The 13,405-nt window shown below is 41.2% G+C and overlaps 1 protein-coding gene across 2 annotated transcripts in view; it reads left to right on the forward strand.

Moving 5' to 3' along the window:
* Positions 1-13,405, forward strand: part of MSRA (methionine sulfoxide reductase A) — a 423,943-nt gene that overhangs the window by 396,457 nt on the left and 14,081 nt on the right. Inside the window, exons 6-7 of one of the 2 annotated variants that reach the window (XM_050801121.1) lie at positions 9,415-9,636; positions 12,589-12,851. In XM_050801121.1, the coding sequence (XP_050657078.1) occupies positions 9,415-9,636; positions 12,589-12,801 (435 nt within the window). In that variant the 3' untranslated portion in view covers positions 12,802-12,851. Of the gene's footprint in view, positions 1-9,414; positions 9,637-12,588; positions 12,852-13,405 lie in introns of those variants that run through there. The other variant, XM_050801120.1, reaches the window with a different exon arrangement.

Here is a 13,405-nt window from a genome sequence, read left to right on the forward strand (position 1 = left end):
TCCACTGAAAGGTTCGGGAACCCCCATGTGTTGTTCATGGTTCACACTTTGAGAGCCACTGTTTCAATATAACTACTTGGCTTAAAGAAAAAGAAAAAAGTCCTTTGAACATCCAGGCTAAAAGGTCATATCATTCCTAAGAAAAAGAAAATGCGTTTGACCTTAGACTTTTTGATAGAAGTGCTTTAGGCTAGAAGAAAACGGAATACTATACTTAATATTTATAGAAAGAAAAGTTATGCCAAGTATTTTATATCCAGCCAAACTGACCTCAAATTCTAAAGGCCACATTCAACTTCATGAACATACCAGAGCTCAGAAAATTTTGTTGCCATAAACCTTTTCTAAGGAATCCACTGCAGAACAAACTTAAGCCTGCCAAAACGATTTGAGAGGTATTATATAAGGATGGATAGTTGGCATATAATATACTTGCAGTAGAATTAAGACCATAAGATAGAGTGAAGAAGGCAATATAGTATATAATAGTGTTATGTTTTGACAATATAGCTAAAGGACAATGATAAAAAATTCAGAGGAAATAGGAACAGTACTGTGATGCTTAATTTTATGCCTCAACTTGATTGGGCTAAGGGATGCCCAGATAGCTGTTAAAACATTATTTGGACACACATCTGAGAAGGTGTTTCCAGAGGAGATGAGCATTTGAATCTGTAGACTGGATAAAGAAGACCAGACCTCACCAATGTGGGTGAGCATCATCCAGTCTGTTGGGGACACAGATAGAACAAAAAGGTTGAGGAAGGACACATTTGCTTCCTGTTTGAACTAGGACATCCATCCTCAGACATCAGTACTCCTGGTTCTCAGGCCTTCAGATTAGGACTTATACTATTATTGCCTTCCTTCCTTTCTCTGCCCTCCAGTTTCTTAGGCCTTTGGACTTGGATTGAATTACACCACTGGCTTTCCTGGTTCTCCACCTTGCATATGGCAGATTGTGAGATTTCTTGGCACCTATGATCAAATGAGCCAATTCCTGTAATAAATCTATCTGTCTATATCTATATCTACATCTATCCTCCTACTGGTTCTGTTTCTCTGGACAACCCTAAGACTAGTATATAAAAAATAGAACAAACTTTCAGATTGAGAAAAAAGACATGCAAGGCAAATGCATGAGAGATAAGTGTTATGATATATTGATATTCAACATCTTAACATTATTAAATTAAGATGAGAAGTCATTGAAAGAACAAATGAGAGTTCATGTTTACTGCTACAATATGCAATGAAGATATAAGTTATTAATATTCTTGCATATTTTAAAACATCTCTTCCATACCTATAGAAATCAAGTGGACCCAAAAATTGAGTAAGGATGTGGAAAAACCAGCATTATCAGTAAGCTAGAACAAATAAATACATATTGAGGTTGTAAAATCCAATAATGAAAAATTTGCCTTCTTTCCAAGTGCACATTGAACATTATTGTATTAGTCCATTCTCACATGGCTATAAAGAGCTGCTCAAGACTGGGTAATTTATAAAGAAAGAGGCTTAATTGACTCACAGTTCCACATTGCTGGGGAGGCCTCAGGAAACTTACAATCATAGCAGAAGGGGAAGCAAACAGGTCCTTCACACGGCGGCAGGAGAGAGAAGTGCAGAGTGAAGTGGGGAAAAGTCCCTTAAAAACCATCAGATCTCATGAGAACTCATTCACTATTATGAGAACACCATGGGGGGAACCTCCCTCATGATTTGGCTACCTCCCACCAGGTCCCTTCCATGATGCATGGGGAAGATTATGGGAACTACAGTTTAAGATGAGATTTGGGTGGAGACACAGCCAAATCATATCAATTATGAAATGAATATATTTGGGGCCACAATAAAAACCTCACTAAATTAAAAAAAATTAGAAATAATACCCACAGCATTCTCCAACCACAATAGGATAAAGCTAGAAATCAACAATACAATAATAAAATAAAATACTCTTAAAGCAATCTGTGAATTCAGAAGGATCTTATTAAACCACCACTGCGTCAGAGTGGAAATACAGATCCAAATTCCAGAATGTCTTTGAAATGTCAACAATGAACTAAAACGAAACAGCCAGGATGGGTAGATAGCAAACCCATCTCTGCTCCAGGATGACAGTGTGTCATATGAGGCACTAATCCCTGCGGAATGAATTGCAGCCAGGCCCCAGCACCGTCTGCTTCTTTTACTCTAGCGTTCTGTCTTGCTTCAGTGACACCAGTGATTACACTGTCTGTTGTCTCAAGACCAAATGTCTTTCTCATCATGTGTGTTGGGGACGTGGGCAGTGATTCACATAAGGGCCAGTAGTTCCTGCCTTGGCACCAGCATTGGCCTCAGCTATGTCCATGGCTCAGTCAAGTATACAGAGCATGAGGAAAGCAGGGGTCAGGGCTCTGCCTCCTTTCTTCTCTGTCATTGGTCAGGCTCATGACCTTGATCCTGTGCAATAACGCCTGTCCTTCAGTTCTCTTTGTGATCATCCCACCATAGCAACTCAGATTTTAAAAATATCAGTCAAGGAGATCTCAGCCTGCATTTTGAAAGCTTGCTGAGCAGATGGCTTTGCTCCCTTTGGAAAAGTCAGAAGTCAAGGCCAGCGTTTAGTTAGAAAGGGTGTGTTATCCCCAAATATGTCATGCTTTCTGGGTTAGCTTGGAAGGGGTCAAGAAGAATCCATCAGAAGAACATTCTGATCCTCATATTTTAAACTTGGCTGGAGGCAGATGTACAAGCATCTTTTGGAATGGAAGGGGAGGGGGCAAAGTCCTTTCCTGCAGCAGAAGAGGCAGCGTTAGCTTCGTGCTTCAACAAGAATAAGCAGAGAGGCAGGTGGCACCCCAGGGAGTTCCAGACAAGGGATTGACACAAAACCAGAGGAGAAACACATTTTCTGAGGAATAAGGACTCTATATAGAGCTGAGACCCTGAACATTGCCCTCACCAAGCCACATGTAAGTTTCTGCTTTTAGGCATGCAGGCTTGTCCCAACATTATAACAACACTTAGATACAACAGATACCTGTTGGACAAATAGAGAAACACCAGGAATGCAAGTACACAGCACAAAACCACGTGAGGATTCAGAGAAGGTGGCCATCTGCAAGCCAAGGGGAGAAGCCTAGGTAGAAACCAGCCCTGCTGACACGTTGACCTCAGACTTTCAGTCTCCAGCACTGTGAGAATGTGAATTTCTGTCATTGAATCCTGCCCACCGTGGTATTTTGTTATGGCACCCCTAGCAAAAGAATACAAGTCATGGTTATTTTTCAAATTCGGAAATACAGGACCCTTCTTTGCCTCCATGCCTTTGCAGTTCTGGTTCTCTGCCTTAGACACATCCCTTGTCCACTCGGGAAACTGTGTAGCCTTCATGTCTTCTGTAAATCCCTCCTGGACCACATCAGGCAACTGTCCAAGCACCTGAAACCACACACCTGTAAAGCACTAATCACAGTGAAAAGAAAATACTTGTTTATATGACTATCTCCCTCATTAAACTATCAAATTCTCAAAAACGGAGACTGTCTTGTATTGGCATGCAGCTGCACTGAATGATATTAATCCTCGTCTTTTGTTCATACAGAGTTGTCACTGGTTCATACATGGTTTTAAAAAGAAATTAGGTATTTTTATTTTATTCAATTTTCTTTTTCTTTTTTTTTTTTTTTTTTTTTTTTTTGAGACAGTCTCACTCTTCTCTCAGGCTGGAGTACTGTGGCTCGACCTCGGCTTGCTGCAACCTCTGCTTCCCGGCTAAAGTGATCATCCCACCTCAGCCTTCCGAGTAGCTGAGATTGCAGGCATGCACCACCACGCCTAGCTAATTTTTTGTGATTTTTTGTAAAGATGGGTTTTCGCCATGTTGCCCAGGCTAGTCTCAAACTCCTGGGCTCAAGGGATTAGCCTGCCTGGGCCTTCCAAAGTGCTGGGATTACAGGCATGAGCCACTGCACCAGCTGGCCTTATGTTTAATAATTCAATAGGCAACCATGAACCAATTACCTAAACAATAGCTGAAATGTAATATCTAAATATATTATCACCACCAACAACCATCCTCAATCTTTATCCCATAATAAACACCATCCTGAGTCTCATATTCATGGCTTGCTTGCCCTTGATATCCTTTTATGTGATTTAATTACTATAGATATCTACAGGCATATAGATACCTGTATCTATAGATATCTATATGTAGTAATTATATGTAATATACATTTATTTCTAGGAATATATCTATTTCTAGAACAAATAGGAGTCTATTTTAAATGTTTTAATATTATAAGATTGGTATCATTCTGTATGTAATCTTTTAATTAACCTTCCATTGCTAAAATTCATCTATATCGTTGCATATGGCTGATTCTTTTGTTATTATATGAATAGACATCACTTTAGTCCTCTAGCACTCAATTATTAGGTATTTGTTTTGTTTAGGTCTTGCTCTGAATAGCCCTGCTATAGACCTTCTTGCACATGTTGCCTTGTGTATGTTGTAAACATGTATATGTTTACATGTGTAAGAGTTTCTCTTGGGTATTGTGGTAGGCAGAGTTTTGCCTGACCCAAAGATGGTCACAGTCCAATTCCCAGAACCTATTAATATGTTAGCTTACATGGCAAAGGGGAATTAAGCTTGCAGATGAAATTAAGGTTTCTCATCAGTTGATTCTGAGATGGAGAGGGTATCTAGATTATCAAAATGGGACCAATGTAATTACAAAAATTCCTTATAAGTGGAAAATGGAGGCAGAAAAGAGGACCAGGGAGAGATCAGCATGAGAAGAACTTGGCCTGATACTGACTTCGAAGATGGAGGAAGGGACCATGGACCAAGGAATGCGGAACATCTCTGAAATCTGGAAGAGACAAGAAAATGGAATGTCCCTTACTGCCTCCTGCCAGCACTTTGATTTGAGCCCAGTGAGAGGTGTTTTGGACTTCTGACCGCAACCGTAGAGTAATAAATTCATGTTGTTTTATGTCACTAAGTTTGTGGTGATTTGTTATAGCAGCTATGGGAAACTCATACAGGTGGATAACAACAAGTAGAGCTCCTGTCACAGGCGAATATATTCCCATCTGTAGTAGGTACAGACAACGTGGTTTCCAATTATTTGCCCTCTTAATAGCAGACTTTGAAAGTTCCTGTTGGCTCACATGCTGCCAATGTTCAATGTATCAATATTTGTAATGTTATCTTTTCTGGAATGTTATAGAGTCATCTCAGTGTGGTCTTAATTTGCATTTTCTAGATAATTAACAAGTCTGGCACATTTTTGCATTTTCATTGGCCACTGAAGATCCTCTTTGTTCAAGGTGTTTGTTCGGCCCTTGTGTCTTGCGCTCATTTCTTGGTTGATTGTCTCTCCTTTTCCTTATTGATGTGTGGACGTGTTAAATACGTTCTCAGATCAATGCAGTTTTCAGTTGCAGGTGTTGCAAATATCTTTTCCTATTCTCGCACCTGTGCCTTCTCATTCAGACTTTCTTCATTTTCATGTTTAGTTAGTGCTGGAAATCCACACGTGGCTCCCCGGTTCTGGGGCATTCTCAGGGATGTTCAGCAAAACAAAGTGAGGAACTTCTATGAAGCTCCACCTGCACTCACAGCTCAGGCAGCCAAGGGCTGGTAACCTGGGAAATGATGGGAAGGACAGAGAGCGCTACCTTCACAACCTCATCCTTCCAGGGAGCAGGCTATGGGGGACAGTATCGCAATATGGTGCCTTTCTTTTACCCCTGACATAGCTGCTTGACTGGCAGGGGTATAACGCAGGGCGCAGAGATTTTGTGGATGATGTTTCCACTGTTTATGGAAAATTATGTGTTGGCTCAGGAATAAAAAGAAGACTTTGAGCTCTGGGGAGATAATCACAAAGAGCAGGGGCTGCTGAAAATCATGGATGCTTTTCCAGAATAGGAGGGTTCCCAAACTGATGGGATTCAATCCCAGACTCAGGCCCTCTTCAGAAAGAAAGCAACAGCATTCCTACATGGTGACTGTTCCGGGCTCCGGCCCCAGCTCCAGTTCCTCTTTCCTCTCCTCAAACAGAAGAATGACTTAATAGAGAAATCGAGAACATAAATCGTGAATACCCAGCCCTATAGATAAAGAGGGATGGTCTCATGCTAATTCTCAAGAAAAATAGGAAAAGGCCAGGCGTGGTGCTTACACCTGTAATCCCAGCACTTTGCAAGGCTGAGACGGGCAGATCACTTGAGCTCAGGAGTTCAAGACCAGCCTGGGCAACATGGCAAGACCCCATCTCTACAATAAATACAACAAAGTAGTCAGGCGTGGTGGTGCATGCCTGTGCTCCCAGCTACTCGGGAGGCTGAGGTAGGAGAATGACTTGAGCCCAGGAGGTCGAGGCTGCAGTGAGCTATGATCACATGACTTCACTTGAATCCTGGGCAACAGAATGAGACCCTGCCTCAAAAATAAAAACTCATAAAAATAGGAAAAGATATTCTATCTTTTGTATTTTGGAGTTAAAGCCTGAGCTGGTTAGAATGGTTAGAACTAACCTGAGTTCATAGATCAACCACAAAAACAAAAATGTATGAAAACAACAAAAAACATGAATACACTTTAGCATTAGGTTATATATATATATCAATATTTCTAAATCTCTCTACATATGAGTAGGTAGATACAGATATAGATAAAATACACATATATATGTAAAATTAAATAAAACAAAATTTTGTTGGATGTACTCCAGGAAATAGAAAATTTTAGCTGCTTTATTTTATCATCTTTACTCAAAGAAATTAAAGCTGCCCCTATAATACATAAGTTTATAAAAGCAAAAAAGAAATGAAAAGGAAATGGATAGAAACATAAAAAGTAAGAAAATAGAAATGATGAAGTTAAAACCAAACAAGAAACAGCAAAATAAGAACCCAATACCTTGTAAGTGACAATGTGGGCTGATGTAAGCTATTCATGCAGAGTGCAGAAGACATGGGCCAGGCATAGTGATTCATGTCTGTAATCCCAGCACTTTGGGAGGCTGAGGTGGGCAGATCACCTGAGGTTGGGGGTTCAAGACCAGCCTGGCAAACATGGTGAAACCCCGTCTCTACTAAAACTACAAAAATTAGCCTAGCGTGGTGGTTCAAGAATTGCTTGAACCCTGGAAGTGGAGGTTCAAACGATTCTGAACCCGGGACATGGAGGCTGTAGTGAGCCGAGATCATGCCATTGTACTCCAGCCTGGGAGACAGAGCAAGACTGCACCTCAAACAAACCAACCAACAAAAAAGAAGAAGAATGCAGCAGACATTCATGCATGATTCAATGCGGAATTGCAGGAATAAGATGAAAGACACAGGGGATGGACAACTTACACCCAGCATGTGAGTAACCAGTATACCTGAAGTAATGAAAAGGGAAAAAATTGGAACTGAAAAGCCTTTCAAATCCATAACAGAAGGAATAAAGACCATTTTCTTGAAACAAAGATTTAAACTACAGAGTAAAAGAATTTTATATAAGAACTTACTCTTCCAGGCAGGATGGAAAAGTTTTGCAGGAAATTAAAGCACTTGCCCAAAATAACCAGAAAACTCAAATAAAATGCAAAAACCTTATGTTTAAGGGCATAAAGAACTGCTAAAGCAAGCCTAGGAATTTTAGAATAAGAAGAAAGCAGAAATTGAGGCAGTATTTGGAGATACGCTGGGTAACAACTTCCAAGAACTGATGAAAGACACCAACTCATCAACTGAAAGAATTTTGTGTGTCACCAGCAAGGTAAATACAAGAGAACCACACCTAGGAATACCGTGTTCAAACTGCTGAAAACTAAATAGAAGGGAAAAAAGTCTCAGAAACAGCAAAACAATGCGTACTACCATCAGAGGAATAACAGTGAAGTCAGCAGACCTTTTAACTTATGCTTAAATTCCAGTGTTGAAAATTGGTCACATGGTCTTGCCTAGATGCAAAGGGGACATTATGAAATGCAATGTCTGGATGAGCAGACACACTTTCTTCCCTCCCTCCCTCCCTCCCTCCCTCCCTCCCTTCCTTCCTTCCTTCCTTCCTTCCTTCTTTCCTTACTTCCTTCCTTCTTTCCTTCCTTCCTTCCTTCCTTTGTGAGGTACTCTCACTCTGTCACCAGGCTGGAGCGCAGCGACATAATCTTGGCTCACTGCAACCTCCACCTCCCAGGTTCAAGCAATTCTCCTGCCTCAGCCTCCCAAGTAGCTGGAATTACAGGTGTGTGCCACCACGCCCAGCTAATTTTTGTATTTTTAGTAGAGACGGATTTCACCATGTTGGTCAGGATGGTCTCAATCTCTTGACCTTGTGATCCACCCATCTCAGCCTCCCAAAGTGCTGGGATTACAGGCGGGAGCCACCATGCGCAGCCAGGTAGAGACACTTTCTAGTATCCTTCTACAACATGGAAGGGAGGCATGATTTTTGTGGACAGTTTACCACTTCCACCACATTGCCCCTTACCCTTCATTGATGCACTCCTACTGCTTTGGTGAAAGACACATCTTTAGACCTTCTTATGGGACATAGAGAGGGATGAGTGAACAGATTAACGTAATGAATCTGCCCCAACTTCTCATCTCCCTAATAGTTTGTATCCCTTTCTCATCAGTGTAAGAAGAAATTTCTGACATGACTGCGTCATTTAATGTAGACCGCTTTTAAATGCAAGGCTTAATTAACCAATCAAGCAAAATATTAGAGCCACTCCCAGCTGTTCATTAGTTTATTGAATTCAGAATATGCCATAAACTGATTATATGGATTAATCCGGTGCACTCCAATGCTATGTTTTTCCCCTTGTTTTAGCACTTTTATACTTTATTTCAACTATATATTGCAGGTGCATTTTGATGTCTTAGCAAAATTTTAGCGTCCTTTTGTTGTTTAATGTTCCCCAGATCCAATTTTTGTACTTTTTTTCCTGTGGGATACTATGAAATTGAGTTGTATTTATAATCCTGGAGGCCATGAGAGTTGGTGGGTTGAGTTTTGAAGCTTAGCATCCTTCTATAAAGTAACTGCTTCATATGAGACCATTCTAGGACTCTCAAGCAGGAAATGGCCAGAGTTTCCAGAGGAGATGAAAGGTTTTTTTGCTGGTGAGTGAGACTCAGTGGGATTTATGTGTTCAAGGTACTTGAATACTGTTTTAATAGTGCCTTTTTGTGTTTTGTATTTTTGATGTTTTTGTATTTTCAATGTTTTGTATTTTTGATGTTTGTGTATTTTGATGTTTGATATTTGGGACCTTGTTCATCCTAGAGTGTCTGCCCATCCCAGGGCTGGACAGTTCCTAGACAGAGTAAAAGACTCACCTGCAAGTGCACTTTTCATATGCAACCCAACCAATGCAAAGCAACTACCCACCAAATACCTCCTTTATTTAGGTCTCTCTCCCCTTATCACCAGAGCCAGGCACCAGGCAACTGGCAGCAATCCCTATCCTCCAGAGCCTGCCGAATTATCCAGCCAATCCTCAGCCTGCAGAGTCTGCCTCACCTATTCCTTCCTGCAAAGCCCACAGTAAAGACTGCCTACATGCTCTTCCTTGCTCCTTCTGCCTCTGGTGCTTCCCCATGTGGTTCTGCATGCTCCTCCTCCCAGAAACTGTGAGTAACAAACTCTTTTTTCAATGGCAGTTGTCTTCTGATCTGTTGGCTTTACCACACATAAATAATAATAATGCTTCCATTTTATAATGGATATATGAAAATCTACCCAAATCTCCCTATTTTGAGTCTCAGATATCTAATCTTTCCCCCAACCCTACCTTTCACATGGGAGACCTAGAAAGGCTGTGAATTCTATTTATATTGTATTCATGCAATCAATAGGATTAAATTTTGGGCCCAAGTTTTTGCTACACTGGTTCTACAGCTACAAGAGAAGAGACTTACGCCAAAATTAAAATAAAATAAAATAAACCTGAGCTTGCTGTTTTCTTCAGTTAAGCTCTATTCTAAACAATTAGCTGACAGTTCTTGTGTTAACAACAGCAAATCCAGGTGGGTCTGCAGCAACCTTAATTCTTGCCTCCTCAGAAGAAAGAATTTGACTGGGGACATAAGACAGAGGCAGAAACTAAGGCAAGTTTTTGAGCAGTAGTGAAAACTTGTCAAAAAGTTTTAGAGCAGGAAAGAAAGGAAGTAAAGTACACTTGGAAGAGGCCAAGCAGGCAACTGGAGAGATTCAAGTGTGCTGTTTGACCTTTGACTTGGGGTTTGATATGTTGGCAGGCTTGAGGGGTCTGCATATCTTTCTCCCTGATTCTTCCCTGGGAGTGGGCTCTCCATATGCCCAGTGGCCTGCCAGAACTTGGGAGGTGAGCATGCACAGTGTATTGACTAAAGTTGTGTGCATGTTCACTTGAGGCATTTTTCCCTTATCAGTCGGGTGTTTCTGGAGGAAGGTCATATACCAGTTAAACTCTGCCATTTTGCCTCTTAGTGCACATGCTTGAGCCACTAACCCAGCTCCCGAGATCTTACTGGGAAGCTGCTGATCACCAGCTTCAGGTGTTTTCTATCTACTGTGAGACTGCCGTTCCCTGGTGCCAGCTGTGACCAATTATTGTTTTAACGAGACAGCTCAACAACTGCTGACCATCACCTGACGGTCACCTGCACTCCTCGTTGAGGGATGGGGCCCTCTCCTGCTCTGCTCATGTCTGCCTCACTACCTACTCTAGCACTTGTCTTCCTTGTTCCCACTGTAATGGCCAATAGCAGCAACCACTTGGGCTACCAAAAGCTTGCCTTAAATAGCTATTTTTACTGACTATCTGTATGTCACTTCCAAGTGGAAACAAAGACATCCAGGTCAGATACCAAATAAAAACCAAACCAGATATCCAGTCCTAGAATACCCAGGTCAGCAAAAAAAAGACATAACTCAAGAAACAGACCTATACTTACACTAATTTAGACCAACTGATTTAGACCAAGATGTCAAGGCAATCCAATGAAAAGTAAGGCCTTTTCAATTCAATTGGCTGTGTATATGAAACAAATGAATCCTGACCCATATCACACCATACACAGAAATTATTTCAAGATGGATGATGGACCTAAATGTTAGAGCTAAAATAATAAAGCTTGTAAAAGAAAACAATACAATATCAATATTGGAATAGGTGAAAATTTCTTAGGATTCAGCATGTACTAACCATGAAATAAATAATTGATCAAATGGGTTTAATAAAAATTAAAACCATTTTTTTTCACTGTAAAATCCAAGTTTTATTTTTTAAAATTACCAACATAGAATAAGTGTTTTTTTTTTCTTTTTTCTTTTTTCTTTTTTTTATTATTATTATACTTTAAGTTCTAGGGTACATGTGCATAACGTGCAGGTTTGTTACATATGTATACTTGTGCCATGTTGCTGTGCTGCACCCATCAACTCGTCAGCACCCAACTACTCGTCATTTACATCAGCTATAACTCCCAATGCAATCCCTCCCCCCTTCCCCCTCCCCTTAATAGGCCCCGGTGTGTGATGTCCCCCTTCCCGAGTCCAAGTGATCTCATTGTTCAGTTCCCACCTATGAGTGAGAACATGCGGTGTTTGATAAAACCATTTTTTAAAACTCTTCACACTGTATACTTAAGATCAGAATAATTTTTTCAAAAACCTACTTTGAGTTATCACTTCTTATAGAATTAGCAAAAATCTGAAAGTTTGACAACTATTTTGTGATGGAGGCAGAGAAGCACCCCCACTAAACACACACATGCACACACACACGTACACACACATACATGCACACACAAGTACACACACAAACACACAGTACACACAAGTGCATACACGCACACACAAGTACCCACACGCGTACATGTACATAGTACATCTACACACATACACATGTACATGTACATGCACACATGTACACATACATGTACACACACCACCTCTCACAGGAGCTTGGTAGAGTGGTCTGGTCATTTCAGCTTTTCTATCTGCCTACTGACCTGAGCTGAAGACACAAGACTGTGGCCTCTCCTAGCCTCAGCCTTCTGAACTTCAAGCCCAGGGAATCATCACTGCTCTTATTTCAGAGACAAGAGGAAATCCTTTTTAAATCTACCTTTCTTGGGGACACTACCCCATCTGCGTGTAGCCACCATTCTGTGCTTCCCAACTGCCAAAATTCTTGTGGCCACTGCAGCTTTAGACCAAAATGGACTGCAGGTATATACTAATTCTTCCTGCTAAAGCATTTAGGTGCTTCCTCACCTAAATGCTTTCTAGAGTCAGATGGTGGACAAGCTATCCTGTTCTGAGAAAGCTGATGAAGGCCAAGCTAAAGGAACTCTCTTTACATCATCTTTTCTTTCTTCTCAAATGCATGTGCACAAAGGTTGATGCTTTTCCTGTGTTTTTGTTGTTTTTGTTCACAGCTCATGGAATTCCACTTAAGGCAAGCTCATATAAAATGCTCTCATTTTTAAAAAATACCCTGTAGCTTTTTCATTCTCTCTCTTCAAAAATATGCCAAGTCGCCTCAGTAAAGAATGCCGTTTTATATGTCGTGCCTGACTGAAAAATTTCTGCTCAAGGATGATTGCATAAAGAACGGACAGTCCACCCTTTCGTCCAGATGGCCTGAAAGATGCCCTTGGTGTCCATCAGACTGTCAGACTGCTGTTTATGGGGCAGCTCCCAGGGTTTCTGCTCTTCTTTCGAGTCTGCACCACCGACACCCTTTTAAGCTTCAGTTGGAGCTCCCAATGCTTGCAAGCAAAGGTACCTTGATTGCTACATCTCACTAGCTGTGTGTTTTTTTCCCACCCCAACACTAGGACATTTCTGCTTCAATGCCTTCTGATCCTGAATCTTAGAGTTGTTGCTTATAATCTCTGAGAGCCAAAAGCAACTTTTACTGGGGACTCAGGACCAGATAGTGGCTGAGGGAGCAAGCAGGGTAAAGGACAAGGATCTTTCTGGAAACCAAATCTGCAGGTCTCCGGGATGAGCTACCAATGAAGCGGGAAAGAGTTCAACATGTTTCCTATCTCATCAGCCGTCTACCCTTTTGGAGGATAAAAGCTGCCTTGGAAGGATGCCTGTTTGCAAGGAGGAAAGAACAAGCTTCCTGCTTCCCAGGTCCCCAGCACGATCCCCCTGGTGGAAAGGCACTCCCTCCAAACTCTTGGAGAGGACTCAGGCAAGCTACTTCCGAGTTCCAGGTGACCCATAGGCTGTGATGTTTGGGTCTTAGCTATCTTTTAAGTACTGCTATAGTTCTATGATTGGTTCAGGCACAACTCATCATCTGAGAGCCACTCATTGCAACCTGGAATTGCCCTATACTTAGTGCACAAACTGAGAAGGACGCTTGACTTTTGAGACAACGTGGTGTTTAATCACCAGAAT

The sequence above is a fragment of the Macaca thibetana genome, chromosome 8 (assembly GCF_024542745.1).
Source record: "Macaca thibetana thibetana isolate TM-01 chromosome 8, ASM2454274v1, whole genome shotgun sequence".
In the NCBI taxonomy this organism is placed as follows: Eukaryota; Metazoa; Chordata; class Mammalia; order Primates; family Cercopithecidae; genus Macaca; species Macaca thibetana.